This window comes from Sorex araneus, chromosome 2 (genome assembly GCF_027595985.1).
Source record: "Sorex araneus isolate mSorAra2 chromosome 2, mSorAra2.pri, whole genome shotgun sequence".
Lineage (NCBI taxonomy): Eukaryota > Metazoa > Chordata > Mammalia > Eulipotyphla > Soricidae > Sorex > Sorex araneus.
The window spans coordinates 48,938,137-48,957,316 of NC_073303.1; the positions used below are offsets into that span (position 1 = coordinate 48,938,137).

The 19,180-nt window shown below is 44.8% G+C and overlaps 1 protein-coding gene across 9 annotated transcripts in view; it reads right to left on the reverse strand.

Annotated features, from left to right (window-relative positions):
* AOPEP (aminopeptidase O (putative)) overlaps positions 1–19,180 on the reverse strand; it is a 402,612-nt gene that overhangs the window by 121,851 nt on the left and 261,581 nt on the right. For 8 of the 9 annotated variants that reach the window (XR_008628432.1, XR_008628433.1, XM_055125013.1 and 5 more), the window contains exons 8-9: positions 2,527–2,629; positions 1,792–1,899 (exon numbers count right to left, since the gene is read on the reverse strand). Coding sequence is in view for 7 of the 9 variants with exons in the window: in XM_055125013.1 (XP_054980988.1) it covers positions 1,792–1,899; positions 2,527–2,629 (211 nt within the window). In the remaining 2 variants the exon portion in view is untranslated. The remainder of the gene's footprint in view (positions 1–1,791; positions 1,900–2,526; positions 2,630–19,180) is intronic. The other variant, XM_055125012.1, reaches the window with a different exon arrangement.

Below are 19,180 nucleotides of genomic sequence, written 5' to 3' on the forward strand. Positions count from 1 at the left end.
TCAGACCCACACAAGGCTGAACAGATCAAGATAACCCCGAGGGAGATGGGCTAGCCCGGTGTGGGACCAAGCAGTGGCCCTGGCAGCCTCTTGCTTCCACAACCCATAAGCGTCCCCAGGCCCCCAGCCAGACTCCACCGTCTCAGGGAGTCCTCACAAGATGTAACCTTGCTGGAAATGCACGCATGAGGGTTTTGTGACTGAAATCTACAGGCTTTCTCGGGGTCAGGATGGGCTACCTCCCCGCACCTCCCTGTTCTTCCGGAAGCCTTGGTAGTCACATCTACACACCAGAGCTGCCACCCAGTTAAAAAGTTACTCCAGCTGCACCTTCCTGATAAAAATACTGAACACCCTGAACAAACATCGTGACTTCTTAGTACCTGTATTGCAAACCATAATGCATAAAAGGAAAAGGAGAGAGAAAGAAGAAAAGTGCCTCCCATAGAGGGAGGCTGGAGGTGGGGAATGGGGTGTCAGGGGATGGTGGGAGGGAAATGGGGGACATTGGTGGTGTGAAATATACACTGGTGGAGGGATGGGTGCTGAATCATTGACTAACACCCAATCACGAACAGCTTTGTAATGGTCTATCTCATGGATATTCAATAAAGATTTTTAAAAAAGGTAATGTGGAGCTCATGCCCACGTTACTCAGCTTTACCAGTGGATGAATAAAGAGCAGTACTTCTACATTAAAAACAAACCAAAAGAAAAGACTGTTGTTCAAAAGAATTTCACCAAAGAGAAAGTGCTCAAAGTGGAGAAGGATGCAATGAGACCTCCATGGGTGCTGAGGCAGCAGTCAATGCACACGCCCAACTCTGGGTCTTGGGGGGCGGGCAGGCAATAGTCCACCAAGCACACAGGACGGCTGAGTCAGGCTTCAAAAGTGTTTCTGAAAACTCTGGGAGCCCTCCCTGACTTCCCCTTTGAAGGAATGAGAAGAAAACAGAGATAAGAGATAGCCATCTACTCTTGCTACACTTACGCCATCCCTCCACAGGTGTTCATGTTCTATATGCAGATTCCTTAACAATGTGACATCAAAGTTGTACATGAGTATAGTTGCTAAATGTCAAAATATCCTGCAGCCTTCATATAGTCTGTATCTGCTATGAGCACTGTTTTCAGAATCTCTTCATTTACCTTCTAGCTACTTGCAGCTCGGCTCCAAATCTGTGTAAGGTGATGGGGTCTTTTCCTGATAGTTCCGTGACCAGGTTGTTTAATATTTTGTGGTAGCCTGTTCTGAATCTATTTCTGAAATCTAGGTGGTGCCCTGCCACACGTTAGTCACATACTACGTCTGGTGCAAAGAAGAGTCCTGTCTAACATACACACAGAAGGAAGGGTCTGGAGCCAAGGACAGGCAGAGTGGCACTGCTGACTCAGGCTACGGAGACGGAGACGAGGAGAACAGGGCGGTGCCGCTCCATCTGGCCCAGGGGACCCAACCGTGGCTTCACAGCTGAGACGGGAAGATGAGGAGGAACCAGCCTCACAGAGATGAATCCAGAAGAAAGAACTGTGGATTGTTTTGTTCTGCCAAGTTTTGTTTTTCAAGCTCCTGTAGACACAAGTGTCCATAGCACAGGGCAGTTTTGGGCACCAGTCTGTTCCCAAACTGCAGGCTCACATTCTCTCACCATTCTCCCAAACCTGTCTGTGTCCACTCCATTGACTTCTCTATTTTTCTTACTACATTAAGTCATAAATCTTTCCCTTATTACACCATCCCCCACATGCCACAACCCTCCAACTGTGGTCTCTCAGGGACCCATAAATCACCTGGGAAAGAATCAACTGCCCATGAAACGTGTGCACAAATTTTCTTAAAACTGTAAAATAAGCGGCATCTCCAAGTCTTCTGGTAAGGAATCGGAGAAGGAAGTAGCCCTAGAAAAAAGGGAAGAGGGGAGAGTGATGTCTATCTCACGGCCAGCCCTGACCTCCCACCAGATGACCTGCGTGAATTCCAAAGCTGCCTGAGCAGTCCCCGGCTGCCCCCTTTAGCCAGGCTGGCCTGGAGGTCAAGGGTCACTGCTTTCCTTTCAATGGCTGTGTGTTCCCTTGGTTTCCATGGACGGCCCCTGGGAGCCAAAAGAGAAGAGGTCCAGCCCGGACTCCCCCATCCTGTGGAAAGGCCTCAGGCTTTGACTGTCTCTAGCAGCGAACAGGCGGCTCCGGGGCAGGGAAGAGTCCACCTCCTTTCCCCCTTCCCCGGCGGCCCCCAGGGGCCAGCCCACGGCCCAGGTGCGAGGGCCCTGCCGCAGCCCAGTCAGGTCGGGCCTGAGCCCAGCGAGGGGCAGCCTCCATTCAAAGAGAACAAAAACACAAGCAACAAGCTAAAAGGTGGCAGCCCCATTTCGGGGTCCTGGAGTACTTTACCCACCAGAGAACCCACTTACATGCCATGACAGTGCTGATGATTTTCAGAACGGGTGTGCGTGGCGCCACTAAGCTTTAGGTGCCCACGCAGACCATAAAGAGGTCTGTGCCCTCTTGTCTCGGCACATTACTCACCTTCAAGTAATGAACCTGCATGAAGACCTTCTCTGGATTGAGCCCGTATTTGACGACAGATGACCCAGAGTCATTTACATGGCCCGTTTTCTCTTTATTGGGTCTAAAATGATGCAGAAAAAATTTCATTAAATACAGGACATTCTTAACTAATTAGGTCACAATATTGTCATATTTCCTATTTCTAGAGTTCCTCAAAAGGCACTTAATTCTATTGAATAGTAAGGGTATAATTTAAAACAGTTTACATTATAAATTCATATATGGAACAAGGAGGGATTTATATTTGGGTTGGCAACCTGAGGTTGGCTATTGGCAACATTTTATATTATCTTTTCCAAGATTAAAGCTTGCCAGGCCCTCAAGCAATTTAGGCTCCAGTATGAATTATTTAACAACCTATACACTTTTCTTCTGGTACGAATGGTAGACTGGGAAATGCAATGGAAAAATGCAGTCTTACTTGGAAGAGTTAGGAACCACCCCACCCCTCAAATTCTGAAAGCCCCATGTATTTACAGATGGTAATTAAGGATCCTTTAGGAAATATTTATATGCAGGAGCCATTTGAGAAGCACAGAAACAAACACAGAAATCATAGGAGCAGTCACATTTAGGAGACATGCGCTTTAGCAGTTGCATCCTTCAATTTTCTCATTTCACAGAGAAGGGAAACTGAGGCAAATAGGAGTGAATGAACACAGGGATCTTGAGACTTATTCTGACTATGGAAACATCAGAATTGAAACCAATGTCTCATTATCTCTCAGGGTTTTTTTTTTTTCATTGGGTTCAATAGTTTTCACTATTTTTTCAATTTCCTTTAATAAAATATAATTGTGTTACAGCAAAGCCTTGGCAATGAGCTAAAATCAAAATACATGACAAGGTATTTGTTGCTTTGAGTGGTTCTAAGCCCATCACTTACAGAACAAACATTGCGGAGTAGGTGTTGAGGTAAAGGGAGGACAAAGACCAAGAAAAGGGTCTGCACAGCACAGATGGGGGTCTTGGGCCAGGAGGTCCAAGAAGCAAGTGGCAGATTGGACACTTCTGAAGAGAGAAGAGCACTCAAGGGGGGGGGGGAGTCACCACCTAATAGGCATCCAAATGTGGGGGCAGGGGAGGGGGAGAGAGTGAGGAAAGAGGGAAAGAGGGAGGGAGAGAGGGAGAGAAAGAGGGAAAGAGGAAGAGAGGGGGAGTGAGGGATGAAGAAGGGAGAGAGGGAGGGAGAGGAAGAGAGGGAGAAGAGGAAGGGAGAGAGGGAGAGAGAAAGGGAGAGAAGGAGAGACAAGGAGGGAGAGAGGAAGGGGGGAAGTGAGGGATGGAGAGGGGAGAGAGAGGGAAGGAGAGGGAGAGAGACAGAGAGGGAAAGAGGGAGGGAAGGAGAGGGAGAGAGAAAAGGAGATAGCGGGAGAGACAGGGAGAGGGAAAGTGAGGATGGAGGGAGGGGGAGAGATGGAGGGAGAAGAGGAGAGGGAGGGAGGGAAGGAGGGAGAGGGGGAGAGAGAAGAAGGAGAGGAGGAGAGAGGGAGGGAGAAGAGGAGAGGGAGGGAGGGAAGGAGGGAGAGGGGGAGAAGGAGAGAGAAGTAGAGTGAGAGAGAGAGAGGGAGAGGGAGAGAGAGTGAGCACTCACATGCAAGTTCTCTTCTGTCTGCCCTTAAAAGGACCCTGATGCCTTCAAACCACAGCTCCACTAGAAGGCTCACCCCCCTGAACCACACTGCCTCCCACAGGCTCCACCCCACACGGAGTCCCAGAGATCTAGACAGGAACTGGATGGGACGGAGTCCTGACCATCCACCTCTGCTTAGCCAGGGACGTCTGCTGCTGGAGCAGTGTGAAGAGTGTCAGACCCTGCTTCCTGCCCACAGGACGCGCAGAAGTGCACCACTTATCTCACAGGAGGCTCTGAACAGGTCGGACTCGGCCATGGTTAGAGTAAGTCAGAACTGGGGTTGCTGGAAGTAGGAACCTAAACTGGGAAACTAAAACAAAACCCTTCCAGCATAAACTAGTATCCCATATCTTGACTGGAGTTTTAGTTGCGTAAATATATGAATTGTCTAAAATTCATAGAAAGCCACACTGGATTTGTGATTTAAGTGTTGTGCAAATTTACTTAACAGAAAAACAGGAAATTATAAGCAAATATAGAATTCTGGTAAAATGTGCATATTAAAATTTGGGGAGCTTAAGGTTACTGATGTCTTCAATTTATAAGGCATCTGAAAAAAATAAGGTAGACTGATAAAGTGAAGGGTAGAGGCATACTGAAGTAAGTGCAGTCAGTGTTATCCCGGCACAGTGGCTGCCGCTGCAGGCAGAGAGGCAGGGAGAGGCTGACAACCAGTACAGAACTTTTGGGGAAATAACTAAAAGGGGTGGGGGCGAATAATAGTGACCACAGTGCCTCGCTAGGCTGATGTTCAATCCAAAAGCAAGTCAGTGTTCTGGCTGTGACTTTATCGTATAATGTAAATCTGCTGTTATCATCCTGATGAATTCCGGCCGAAGTTCAGGGTCTATCACACATGCTTCCCTGACTGGCAAGGACAGTGAAGGCTGCGCCGGGGCATGTGGCTCAGACTGGCTCACAGGCTTTGTCTGTGTAAGGTCTGGGCTCAACTCGCAACACAGTCCCACTCCCCTTTCAAAAAAGGATCACTTCTCAGTTTTATACAGATGGTGTCTTCATTGGGGAAAGGGTATAAAGAACTCTCTATGATTTTGTCAATTTCTTGTGAATGTAAAATTATTTCAAAGTGCAAAGCTGACTTAAAAGACATGGCACATAGATGTGACCATCCTTGTTCCTTTTGTGAAATCTCTGATTTTGAGTAAAACACTGTAAAAGCTCTTTCCAGCGTTGGGTCTTTAAAAACAGGCTTGATTCCCAGCAGCAGACAGCCTCCTGGGTACAGCCCTGGGGGACCCCAAGCACCACCTCATTGGAATGATGACAGCCATGCATGCAGATGGACCAGGGCTCAATCCCTGGCATCCCATTTAGTGCCTTGAGCCCACCAGGAGTGATCCGAGAGTGCAATCCAAGAGTAACCCCTAAGCACTGTTGGGTGTGGTCCCAAAACCAAACAAGAACAACAAAAAAGAAATTCCCAGTAAAGTGTGACTGTGTGCTGCTCACTGTGGGTTTAAAAGCCATCCAGCTGGGAGGGTGCCCCTCCCAGGGACCACGACCCTGGGACAGACAGAGTCTTTCTCTCCTGTTGAAGAGGCAACTGCTAATATAATGCAAGACCAAAAGCGGCATTTCTTCTCTGACTGTGGGAGGAATCGCCCATTGTGGAGAGCTGAGGGAAGGCAAATGTGGTGCACTGGAAGAGATCAGCTGCCAGAGAGGACAGGGAACACTCTACCCTTAGCGTGACTGAGGGAAAGAAATGCCTGTTACAACAATAAGGTCGGGGAAGTAAAGACAGAACAGAAAAACAAGAAGTAATGAGGTGCAGAACAAACCCAAAACATTGCCTAGGTTTTTTTCTGCGGGGAGAGTGGGTGTAGGGGCCCCACCTAAACCCGATCAGGACTTAATCAGATTTATATGATAAAGATGGATTTTCATACATACAAAGATTAAGATGGGGTTGCTGAAGAAAGGGGGAAATAAATGCAAACAGACCTGGAAATGCAAATTGTTATCCAGAAGGAAAACAGACATTCAGCAGGAGTCAATACTAGTGGCATGGCGAATGCCTGGTGCAACATAAGGGTCTTTCGCGGTGACGTCTGGAGTGAAAGGAAGACGGGGTGATGGAACAGGAAGAATCATTTGCTGTCAAAGAGTTCAGGTTCAACTGAGCAGGCTGGTGGAGAACTCACGCGCTATCTGCAGGACTGATGTCTGGTGTGGTGCAAAGCGTTCCTGCACCCAGGGGCAGATACCCCGTGGGCAGAGTGAGAGACGACGGGCTGCTCCTGCCACTGGAGTCAGCAGCTGCAGAGTCGGAGCCCCGAGCTCCTCCCCAACACATTCTCGCATGCCTCTCTGCTTATCGAGTGGAAGGAAGGTGTTTCCACAGTCATTCAGAGGCATCGTGCTTACAGAAGCACTCAAAAGAGGTTACTGAGGAGGGAACAACAATTACAGGATTTGAAGCAGTAGGACTGCACTGAGAAGTTCTTGATACTGAGTCTAAAAACAGAGTAGAAACCCAACTGGATTAATGCTCCCTCCTCCCCCCAAATTGTCCACTCAACGGAGCAACAGCTGCCTTACCAAATTCCTCACAGGCACAGCCTGAGTGCTGTCCAGGCACTGCACTCAGAGAGGTCATGTGGATGACTGGAATAAGGGGCTGGGCCCCCAAAGGCAAATGTTCTCCCAACCCTGCAGCTACTATGACAAATTTACCAAAATCCATGGCCTAGTGGCCAGTAAAAGGAACAAGAGTTAAGAAATATGGATCATGTCTGGGCATAGCTGCCCAGGGGCAGGCTGGGGAAGGCGGGAGCCGCGAGCCGAGGAAGGCCAGCCTCACCATGGACTGTGCCTGAGCCAGGGGAGGGTCTGACCAGGGCTCATGACTGCAGGGAAGCATTTTCTTGCTGCGGAGCCAGGAGTGACCAAGTAGAAGTGATGAATGTGGAAGGGATGGAAAATCACTTCCACGGTCCTCCCAAACCCTAGTGTGCCGTGATTTTTAAGAGATAAAAAAGTCCTGAACCTATTTTAAGCTACAGCATTTAGGAGTAAAATATTCGCCATTTTCCCACTGAGTCAACAGGCTTGCTATGGAGCCTGGTCTAAATAACTGAGAATAGAGAGGTGATTCTGACTGAAAACAGAATGAATGAAAGGAAACTTAATTGAATTTTATTCAAGCACAAATATTGGGGGATAGATTTACTTAGAATACAGGGCCTGAATAACACAAGGCTTTCTTTGTGTCTTTTTGCAGAAGACAGGGCGAGGGGGGGGGTGGAGAACTCTACACACGGAATATACCCGAGCAGACGGCTTCAAGAAGCCAGGTTAAAGGGCCTCTCTCAACTTGAGGAAAAGGTGTCACACAGCATGCAGGGGGTCATACAGCTGCACACACCAGACAGAGAACACCTGAAGCTGACGGGAAGCAAAAGGAGGAAAATGCAAAGGAAAAAAAGAGAAGAAAACTTTTTTTCTACTGCAGCAAAAATACTCATGACTTCATCCTGGAAAGCGGCAAATGAGACGAACATGGCTTCCTTTGACAAGAGGAGATTTGCAGCACATTTTAAACACCAACAACACGTGTGGTGCCATGTGCCAAGATAATGGAAAGGATCCTCTCATCTTGTGACTCGAAGAGAAGCAGATGGGGTGTGGGAGCTGGGAGAGCACGCTCTCTCGGAGAGGAGGGCCGTGCCGGGGACAGGGTCTGCGAGGAGACGCCTGTGCAGGGGTCCAGCCCACAGAAGCCAGACAGCACTAGGCAGAGGAGCCTTCCTGAGCACTGGGGACAATGTCAGACCGTGTATTTGCTCATTCTTATCTCCTGAAAATATTTTTATTTATTTTGGAAGGCTAGCATCTACTGCTAAGGTGTACAGGGTCACACACATTCACACAACAGACAGTTCTGTGAACACTGAATTCTTAGGTTTTAAATGATGTTACTGGATCAGTCACGACAAAGAACTTCACTGTCACTGTATCATTGTCATCCCGGTGCTCATCGACCTGCTCGAGCGGGCACCAGTAATGTCTCCACTGTGAGACTTGTTGTTACTGTTTTTGGCATATCGAATACGCCATGGGTAGCTTACCAGGTTCTGCTGTGTGGATGGGATACTCTCGGTAGCTTGCCGGGCTCTCCGAGAAGGACGGAGAAATCGAACCTGGGTTGGCCGTGTGCAAGGCAAATGCCCTACCCGCTGTGCTATCGCTCCAGCCTATTTAATTATTAGAAGTCTGGCAGACATTTAAAGGTACACATTGTTTTCGTTTTCATTATAGTATTTTCTCTAAAACTATCTGACACCTGATTTCACAGATTTTAAACTCTCCATCCTCCATATATATGTATATTTAAAACTAGCTAGTCACTTTCATTACTCCTTTCCATATCCTAATGTACCCTGAAATTATTTGGTTGGGTGGGTCACATTAAATATCAATTTAGGTAAAAACTAACTTGCAATTATCTTATTGAGATTACATGTCCATTATTTATATCTTTATTTTCTCTCAAAATTTTTTCGTAGTTTTATGTCATGCTAATCTTCCATTTAATCCAAGAGATTTTATGCTTTGAATGCTAACACAGGCATTATGTTTTGTTTTTTGAGATGCTGGGGAGGGGAGGAGGGATGTAGTTACTCCCAGCTCAGTGTCCAGGGCGACGCGCAAGCTCAGCCCAGTAAGGTGTTTCTTCATGGCTGGCGCCCTGGAGCACTGTGGGTACAGCATATACCTTGCACATGGTTAGTCCAAGTTTGATCGCTAGCACCCCAAGTTGTACCCCAACCAGGAGTGATCTCTGAGCACAGAGCCAAGAAAAACCATTGAGCTTATTCTGGAATATGAAAAAATGTTTGGATTTTTAGATATCTATTAACAGTGGGTAGAATATCAATGCAGCATATAAATAAATAATAAAAATAACAGAATGGCCTTTGATAAAATTGTTTCTGAATAAATGCTTCATTGATATCTAGAAACAAAATACCACACTTTTTTTCTAGAGAAGGAAAATAGTTTTATTTAAAGAAATTTACTTAGGGCAAGGGGAGAAAGAGAGAGAGAGAGATGCATGTTCAGAAAAGAACAGGAGCTTCCCTGTGGGGCAGAAGCCAAAAGAAAGCATGGCAGGTTGAGAGGTGAGCCAACCTCCAGGGTGGAGAATATGTCAAAAGATTACATTCTAATGTGGCTAAGTGCACTTATTATTAATCAATCTACTGTGCACGACCTTGTCATCACATGTACCACGTGTGCATTAGCAGTAAATTAGTGAAAGGCCATTCATTTCTGAAAGCCAAAATCTTTCTAGTTTTTCTTTACCAAAATGTCTAATGGTTAAGAAATTGCTAATTAGTTATAAAGTGTTCACATCTTGGAATATTCTATAGCAATAAAAAAACAACTGAAAAGTATAAATAATAGGATAAGATCTGGGCTTATATTGAGAAAAATGAAAGGTTAAGCTGAGGTGGAACAATTTGCACACTGTGTTCTGTGTGTGTGCCAGTACTTGGGGGGTCTCTGTGGGGCAAATCACTCTGTGGCCTGTCACCAAGCAGGTGCGCTGAAGGTGGCTTCTCGTAGCCAGCACTGGGAACGGCTCCCAAAGCTCGGGCAGTCCCACCATGATTTACTCTTCCATTCTTCCCTTCAGGATTTATTCTTCCATCTCTACTTTGTACAGTGCTGGTCTACCTCACAAAGGCGACAGTGATGTTATTAGATGTACAGAATACTCTACGCATTCCATTAATCATATATCTAATAAGGAATTGATGTATTAAAAAGTTAAAGAACTCATGTAATTCAAAAGTGGAAAATCAAAATCAAAATTCAATAGAAAAATAGAGGATCTGAAAAGATACTTTTTCGAAAGAAGACAAATAGAAGGCCACCATCACTAATCATTAATGAAATGCAAATCAAATAAAAGCCACTATGAGATAATGCTTAACTCCTGTAGGAATGATTATCAAATAGAAGAAATAATCAGTGCTGGCAAAGATAAGGAAAAAGGGAATCCTAATGCACTGTTGGTGGGAATGTAAATCAGCCCAGCAACCATGAAAAACAGTACATGGGTGTCTCAAAGTAAATAAATTAAAATGGAATTTTACAACAGCCAAGACAAGGAAACAACCTAAGTGCCCATAAATGAACGAACAGAGATGGAATCTCTGGTAAGGGCCAGAGAGACGGTTCAGGGGCTAAGGCTCTAGCCTTACAAGCAGTCCACTGGTTTGATGCCCTGCACTGCTGATTCCCCAGAAGCAGGCCCCTGAGCATGGTAGGATGTGGCCCACACCCACCTTCCCAATCCATCTCAACAAAAGGTTGTGATATACTTACACGTGGGGAACAACTCAGTCATCAAGAACAAAGTCTCAGTATTGTGACAACTCTGCTAAGTGAAGTAAGTCAGAGCGTGGTGAACACTGTGAGGGTCTCATCTATAAGTGCATTCAAAATAAATCAGATGCACAGAAAGCCAAGTTCACTGATCAAGAAAATATGCTGCTAAATGTCAAAGGTGATGGTAGGGTAGGTGAGATGGGTCAAACCTCCAGTTATAAAATATGTAAATATAGTCAGACATGATGACTGTAGCTTGTAACACTGTATTGCATAGCTCCCCTTCCTTCTGCTGTTGTGAGGAAGGTTGGCACACCCCAGCAGCAGGGGTTTCTGAGAGCTGCACATTAGCTGTGCTGGTGCCGTGGTAGCAACACCAGCTACCCCAGGGTCACCAACAGCAGGCCGTGGGGCCAAGCCCAAAGTCTCAAGCTACAGGCAGGAGGCCTGCCACTGAACGGCCCTCAGGCCCCCAGCTTACACAGCTGGAAGATGCTAAGAACAAATATTAGGCATCTAAAGAGGAGATTATAGATTGGTTTGTATGGGCAAATTACTTCTTAGGAAAGTATTTCATAGGCAAATAGCGTTACAATGAACCAGTGCTATAAAGGACAGCAACATAAAAGTAGCATGGACTTAAACTTATAAAATTTATTTTCCGAAAGTTTCAATAGTGATGACTTTAGGATAAGGGCCTGCAGGGATGAGAATGGAATTTTATACTTTCAAAACTGAGTTTTGCTATTATATCTTTTATTTGGGGGGAGGAGAAAGATCCTATCATTCATTCACCGGACAGTGGCTGTGTTCTTTTATATTTTTAAAACCCTACAAAATATTATTACAAAACATGAAACATCATGTACAATAAGTATGCAATTAGTGGTCTCTGGAGTAGAGTTCTACTCTCTCTTCAGAAACAGCTGAATTACGAGCAATCAGGGAACGGTCACGATAATGAAGAGAAAGGGTTATTCGAGTTCACCTATGCGAGACATGTCTGTCATCTCTGCTGGGTAAAGAAGTGAGAGCTGAGAGTGTCCCTCCTCCAGGAAACAGGAACGCTTTGGGCAGCTAAGGGTGGGGCTGGCTGGCCATCCAAACAGGAAAAGACATTTGCTGGCTGGCTGGGAACTCTGACATTTTCCAGAAAATTCTGGCACAGATATAACACCCTCTTGTCACGAAACGGTAGAAATTGTCTACACAGCTAGCTGGCCTGTGCATACAGTTCAAATAAGGAAAAGGACACGGGGACAATGGCTGCAGGAATCTGAGGCCTGGAACAAGGACGTCAGCAGGAAACCCAGGACACAGAGAGGACACTTGGGGGACCGCACAGGCCAGTGCCTGAGGCTGAAACTCTGCAAGAACTTCTGAAGGCTACAAGGCCAGAATGTTTTTTTCTAGGAGCTGAGTTGATTTTACAAAGGCCAGGGGAACTCTGCAGAGCAGCGCTCAAGAGCCAACTGCGAGTGCCTCCTGCAGCAAGGGGAGCAGGACGACTGGGCCTGGGGGCCTCTCTGGACTCCACCAACTCAGCTCCAGAAATCCCCTCCTGGGCCAGTACAGCAGGGAGGCTGCTTGTCTTGCATGCAGCCAACCCAAGTTCTATCCCAACATCACATATGACCCCACAGGCTGCCAGAAGTGATTCCTGAGTACAGAGTCTGGAATAAGCCCTGAGCACTGCAGGGTGTGACCCCAAACCAAAAAAAACAAATTAACAAAAGGGAATTGCTTGATTATCTTTGCTTAGCTTTTGTCTGTCTGTCTCATGGTTTTTAATGCCACCCTTTCGTTTGTAACCAGGCCTTTTTGCACACACACACACACACACACACACACACACACACACACACACACACACACAAATCCCCTCTGCCTCTTACACAAATCAAGGTTTTAATCTCTGAGCTGGCCTGTCAGGAGGAAGACAGGTGTTCCAGGCTCTAGTTGGTAAAGAGACAGGACAATGACCTTGTCGCCAGGGGGAGGGGACAGCAGTGAGAGGCTCACTTTGTCCCCTTTGGCCTTCCTCTGACCCCTCTGTCCTTCTGGTTGCCCTGCAAACTCATGCTGGCACCCCAAGCTCCAATGTATATGATTTTCACCTGAGAACACACAGGAACCATATGGCCCAGTTGGGTAACAGTGATCTAGATGAGAGTGGCTACTGCGGGCTGAGTTGGAAATGAAAATTGACAATAGTCAGCCAATTTAGGTCCACCAAGATGACAACTGCCCATTATTCAACCTTGTACATGTGTTCGACATGTTCTACAACCATTTCTCAGATTTGTTTCCCAAACTTATCACTCCCATTTACAGCAACAAACCTGAGTCCAATGAGCTGTCCAGGTCACAAAGCAAGGGCTGGCCTGAATCCAGGCAGCCAACTCCCAGGTTCATCCAAATAAGCCCTCTGCTACCATCCAGGGTTGACAGGCAAAGATGAACAAGCACAGGCCTGAATCCTCAAATGTCTCTTCAAAGGGAGTACGACCTGGCCTTGGACACCAAGGAAGAAGGACTATTGTCTTTCACTGTTCAGAGGCATAACAAACTTCACAAAGCCAAAAGATTCATCTGCATCCTTTACTTTTTGATTTTACTTTTGTTCGGAAAAGGGGTATGTGTGTGGGGCAGTGGGGAGTAGAGGGAGAGTTGGTGACACCCAACAGTGCTGGGGACTATTCAGCTCTGTATTCTGAGATATACAATGCAGAACATTGTATTGGGAACATGTAGTGCTGGCTGCATGCAAGGCAAGCACCCTAACTTCTGTACTCTCTCACTGGCCCCATCTGTGTCCATTAGGGGTCAATCTATCTGCAATCACAGATGGTTTTCCATCACATTTTGAGAAGCCCTCTTTGAAAAGCTGTATTCCTATTTCAAAGAGTTTTAAAAAGTTCCAAATTCTTCCGTCAGAGGCTAGGTCCATTAGGAAGACCTCGAGTCATTCTGCACCCAGTCTGAGGCTCCAGAAACAGCCACTTACTGCCCTTCGCCCATCCCCGGTGACTTCCACTGCTATTCATCAACGTGTAGATGATCTTCCCAGAACTTCATTTGCATCATACCATTCTGAAAACTAAAAATAGTTTCCTACTGGCTAGATGATCACATGCCAATCCTCACAGCTGGCATCTGAGGAACACCCTTGCTTGGCCTACTCTCTCCTGCCCCATTCATCTCACAGACTCCAAATGACAAATCCATTTTCACGAACACAACACCCATTTCCACAAGCAATCACTGCTAGACTCTCAGGCCTTGACTATTAATTCCCTTCATAAACTCAACTCCATTCTCTCTTACCATCCCTCAAATCTTCTTCCTGGGGACCCTTTCTTTTTTCCTTCTAATGTTTGGGTCACATGGGAAGTGCTGGTATTACTCCTGGTTCTGTGCTCTAGGAGATCATGCAGTGCTGGCGAATCAACCGTGTTGAGTCAATAAACAAGACAGGTTTCTTAACTCCTGAACTATCTATCTGAACCTTCTTCCCTGCCCCCTTTTTCCCCACAGGGAAAGTAAGAATGCAATTCCTACTCCTCCCATGGTCTCCACCATATTGATTCACCTGCTGGTCCTGTTTCACTGATTCACAACTAAATCTCTGAGCAGATGCATGCCAAGCAGCTGAAATTCAGAGACACACTGGTCCCCACTGCTGAGAAGTCCAGGGCATCCTCAGGAGATGGGAGTGGGCTGAGTCCCCATCCTGCAGAAGCCCCAGTAGCTGCACCCACACCCACAAGCCCATGGTGAGATAGAAAAATTTTTACATATTTTATTTTATTAAAGTATTTTTGATAATTCCTTTAGCCATTTAGTTGCAGCAAGCAATATTAAATAAACTATTGTGCCTGCTAAGAGGGCAGGTTTGGAAGATGGTTTGGTGAATTGGGACAGCAGTGGAGGGAAGATTACTTTGTGGTGGACTGTCCAAACATCCAAAGCCCCATACCAAGTATATATGAATAACTATAAATTACAGTGTTTAAATAAAGTATCTTATTTAAAAAAAAAAAAGAAATTTCTACTATCAAAAATTATGTAGTCAAGTTTCCCACAGCTGGGAGATCACAGGAGTGAGCACATCGCCAGTGAGAAGAGAAGGCGTGGCTGGGGAAAACAGTCTTCCTTGCCAGGCCAGTCCTCACGGCCCTTTCGACTAAGCCCACTGCTATTACAAATTTTCAGTTCTTAGAACTCTGAAGATAAAACCTATGGTTTATCCACCAACTGTCTTGTGGCCAGCATGTCAACTCTTCAAATAATGTATAAAGAGCTGCAGGGATATATCGTCTCTTATAGTCATTGTGCACCCACTGCCGTGCAGAGGTAAGCAAGATGCAGCTCTCAGATTCAAAAGGGTGACGGGCAGATACAAGATGAGCTAGGCTGGATTATATAAAGCTGGGCTTTCTGCATGTCAGAAGTGGTTGAATACAGGCAACCTGATATGGCTCATTCTAAATATGGTTATCAAATAATGTAGTTAGATCAGGGGTGAAAATACAAGTAGAGCACTTAGGGAATACAGGAAAGAGCCGCCAGAAGGCAGTGGCACTTGCACTAAACTAGAAAGATATGAGGTCCTGCAACAAGAGAAATATATTCTAAACAGAGACAGCATGGAAAGAAGCCACAGATAAGAAAACAAGAGGTAGAAGGTATTAAAACTAATTAAAAATTTCTGCAAATAAATTGCTGCAGAAAAATGTCTGTGCAATGGTTTAAAGTGTGGGGGTTCCTAGATCACCCTGGCCTCAGAGTATAGGGAAAATAAGGAAAGAAATTGAGAGGAAAGGAGGGGAAATGGAGACAGACTAGAAGCAATAGGGGCAGAGGTCAAAGGGATTCAGGTATATTGATGGTGTTAAGGAATGACAGAACTAAATATCCACACCTGAGTCAACAACACTGAAATCACAAGACCCAAACTTTAACAACCGAACTTCAGAAAGGTGCATGTCAAGAGGGGGACGTGGGAGGGAGGCTGGGAACATCGTGAAGGAAAGTTGACACTGGTGGTGGGATCAGTGTTGGAATGTCATATGCCTAAAACCCAACTATGAATAAAGTTATAAATCACAGTGGTTTAACAAAGTAATTAAAAATTTTCTGCAGAAAAATTTATGTGGCAGTGATATTATTCTCAATAATTCAACTTCATCATAATGGGAAACAAACAAAATTAATAATCCATGGAAGCCGATGCTGCCTCTGAATTAATGTAAGTGTGCCATGAGGTTCTGAACTATCCCATCCCATCCTCGTAACACAGAATCCCCCTATTCCTAGTCTCTGGATGGGGGGAGTAGTCACTGCCATGGCCTGGCCCCAGGACCATGGGCACAGACCTGTAAGATCCGACACCACATCGAGATCCAATCAGTTGTTCCAGAAGGGTCCAGAGGCCATGCTGACGCCCAAACCATGCAGATGCTTCGCTAATGCATCAGCATAACATCTACACTCCTCTGACCTCACTAACTCTCAGGACTTTGGGTACTGCAGACTCTGGTATCTGTTCCAGAATACCATCACAGCCCTGGGGTGTAACCAGGAATAACCAGACCGACACTTGCCTGACCACTTACTACCATCTCAAGGGCATGGGAATTATTAGAATAACAGGTCATAAATAGTAGCTCCTCAGCATAAAATAACAGATCAGATCTGTCCTCAGATGACTGGGCACCCACAGCTAGGCTGTCAGCAGCCACAGCACTTGAAGCAAAGAGGAGGAACAGAGGACTCTCCTCGCTGGCAGACAGATACAGTGACCAGCAAATGCCTGAGCAACAAAAATCTCAAGCTGTGCTGAGGAGGATCTCAGATCAACACTCCATGCAATGACAATCGAAATAAAGCAAGCACTAGAAAAGAAACTCAAATCAGTTCAAGGAATATCTGATACAGTTCATAGAAATGGAATTGAAGGAGTTAAAGAATGAATTAGGAAGTCACAGAGCAGAATGCAGCATGTGGAAACTTGTATGAGCAACACTGAAGCTTAAATAATATTTATACGAGCAAGAAAAGAGTGGAATGTCATATTTAAAGTACTAAATAAAAAGAAAATTTCAACCTAGAGTCCACTACCCTGTAAATCTGTCATTTAGATGGGAGGGAGGGGTAAAACCTTTTCAGAAAAACAAGAGCTGGCAGCATTTGTGATAACTAAAGCAATCTTGCAGGAATTACTGAAAGGCCACCTATAAAATGAAAGCAGGACAACTGAAAAAATAACTCCACCCCCCCCCACCTGTGGCAATACCGTACTCTCTGTCAATAATTATTCTGAATGTCAATGGAATAACTTTCCTATAAAAGGCATTAAAGAGCTGGATGTATCAAAAAAGAACAATCCATCTAAACTCACAGGATAAATGCAGCTCAGAGTGGAAGCAGGAAAAACAATCATACAAGTCAATGTCAGGTAGAGAAAAGAAAAAGCTTTGACAGACATACTTAGATCACATCAAATAGCATTCACCATAAAATAAGGAATTAGAAACTGGGACAGATACAAGATCAAGAAGTATTAACTCTTATCAACATTTATGCACCAAGTGAAGGGTTAGTAAAGTTTAGAAATCTCCTGCTCAGAAATCAAAGGAAACACGTTGATGGATACACAATAGTAGGGGGAGAATTCAATATTCCACTTTTGCCAATAAACAGACAAACCAGATGGAGTATCAGTAAAGAGACAAGAGTTCTAAATGAGGTGCTAGGAAAACTGAGGTTCATGAACATAAACAGCCCTCCATCCCCCAAAGAGCTGAATGCATATTTCTCTGTAGTGCACATGGAATATTCTCCACGATAGATCACATACCAGCGCATAGCTCAAACATAAGTAAGTTTACAAATACAGAAATCATACAAAATAACCTCTCGGATCACAATGCCATGAAAGCATTGTGATATTCAACATATTCAACACAAAATAAAATACTTCCATCATTTGGAAGTTGAACAAAATACTATTGATAACAACTGGATCTAGGAGGAATCACTTGTATCACTTATCATCCTGTTGATCTTCGATTTGCTGGAGCAGGCGCCAGTAACATCTCCACTCATCCCTGTCAGGTGCTAGTGTAGCCCAATGGTATTTGCTTGCTCCAGCAAATACCTCAAACCGTTCATTAAGGGTTTTGATGAAGAAGTCTGACCATCTCGTAGGTGGGCGGCCACGTGGTCTTTTGACATCCCGTGGAATCCAGTCCGTAACAGCTCTAGTCCAGCGGTCATCTCTGAATAACATTACAAGTCCGGCCCATCTGATTTTTGACGCCTTGACAAACGAGACAGCGTCCCTGATTCTTGATCGTCAACAGAGGTTGGAGGTCAGAACTCCAGATTCCTTCTCTTACTTGAGTGAAATGTGATACTCCTTGTCTGGACCGGGTGCTGTATGTTTCTTTACTGATGGAATGGCGTGTTGGATTTTGGAAGGGAGGATGTTGGGAAGGAAAGATTCCTTTTTTTTTTTTTTTTTTTGCTTTTTGGGCCATACCCAGCAATGCACAGGGGTTATTCCTGGCTAATGCACTCAGGAACTATACCTGGTGGTGCTCAGGGGACCATAGGGATGCTGGGAATCAAACCCGGGTCTGCCTTATGCAAGGCAAACCTTTGCCCTACTTGCCATGCTATTGCTCCAGCCCCAGGAAGGGAAGATTCCTTAAGGAGGAAGTCAAGGAAGAACTAAAAAGATTTCTTGAAATCCTAATGAGAATGAAAATACAAGCTATCAGAATCTATGGGACACAGCAAAAGCCGTACTAGAGGAAAATCCATAAAATGCAAGCCTACATTAAAAAGAGAAGGAAAAAAATTCCCAACTCAACAACCTAAACACACAACTCGAAAATAAACAGAAGGAGCACAAAATAAACCTCAGAAAGAGTAGAAGGAGGGAGATAATGAAAACTAGTGAAGAAATCAATACTAGAGAAACCAAGAGAGCAACACAAAGAATCAATGAAACCAGGAGCTGGTTCTCTGAAAGAATAAACAAGATATACAACAGTCTATCTTTACCTAGAGTCACGAGGGAAAAGAGAAAATGTCAAATAAATTGGATCAGAAATGAAAGGAGAGAAATTAAACCAGGTTCCTCAGAAATTCAAAATACAATGAGAGGTTACTATAAACAACTTTAAGCTATTAAACTGGAGAACCTAGAAGAATCTTCGAGTCATATCATTTCCCAAAACTAAACAGTTGTGGAAGTAGAAAGCCAGAACAGGCCAATTACAAATAAGGAAACTGAAACATGAATGAATGAATCTTCCCCAAAACAGAAATGGGTTTACCATTTTTCCCCTTGCTTTATATTTTTAATTTTTAAAAATTAAAAAAAAATTAAAGCAGGAAAAAAACCACAACTGTTGATATAATTCTAGAATTAAAATTGATTAGATAACAAATTTCTAATATTAATATGCATAAAAATCTATTTATATGAAAATTGTTATATCTAACCACACGGTTGTTAAGACCTTGTCTAAGACTTTACCAAGCTGTTTGTTGCTAGCTGAGGCACCTGTGTACCTGGTTTTGTTTGCAGAGTTTAGTCGGCTT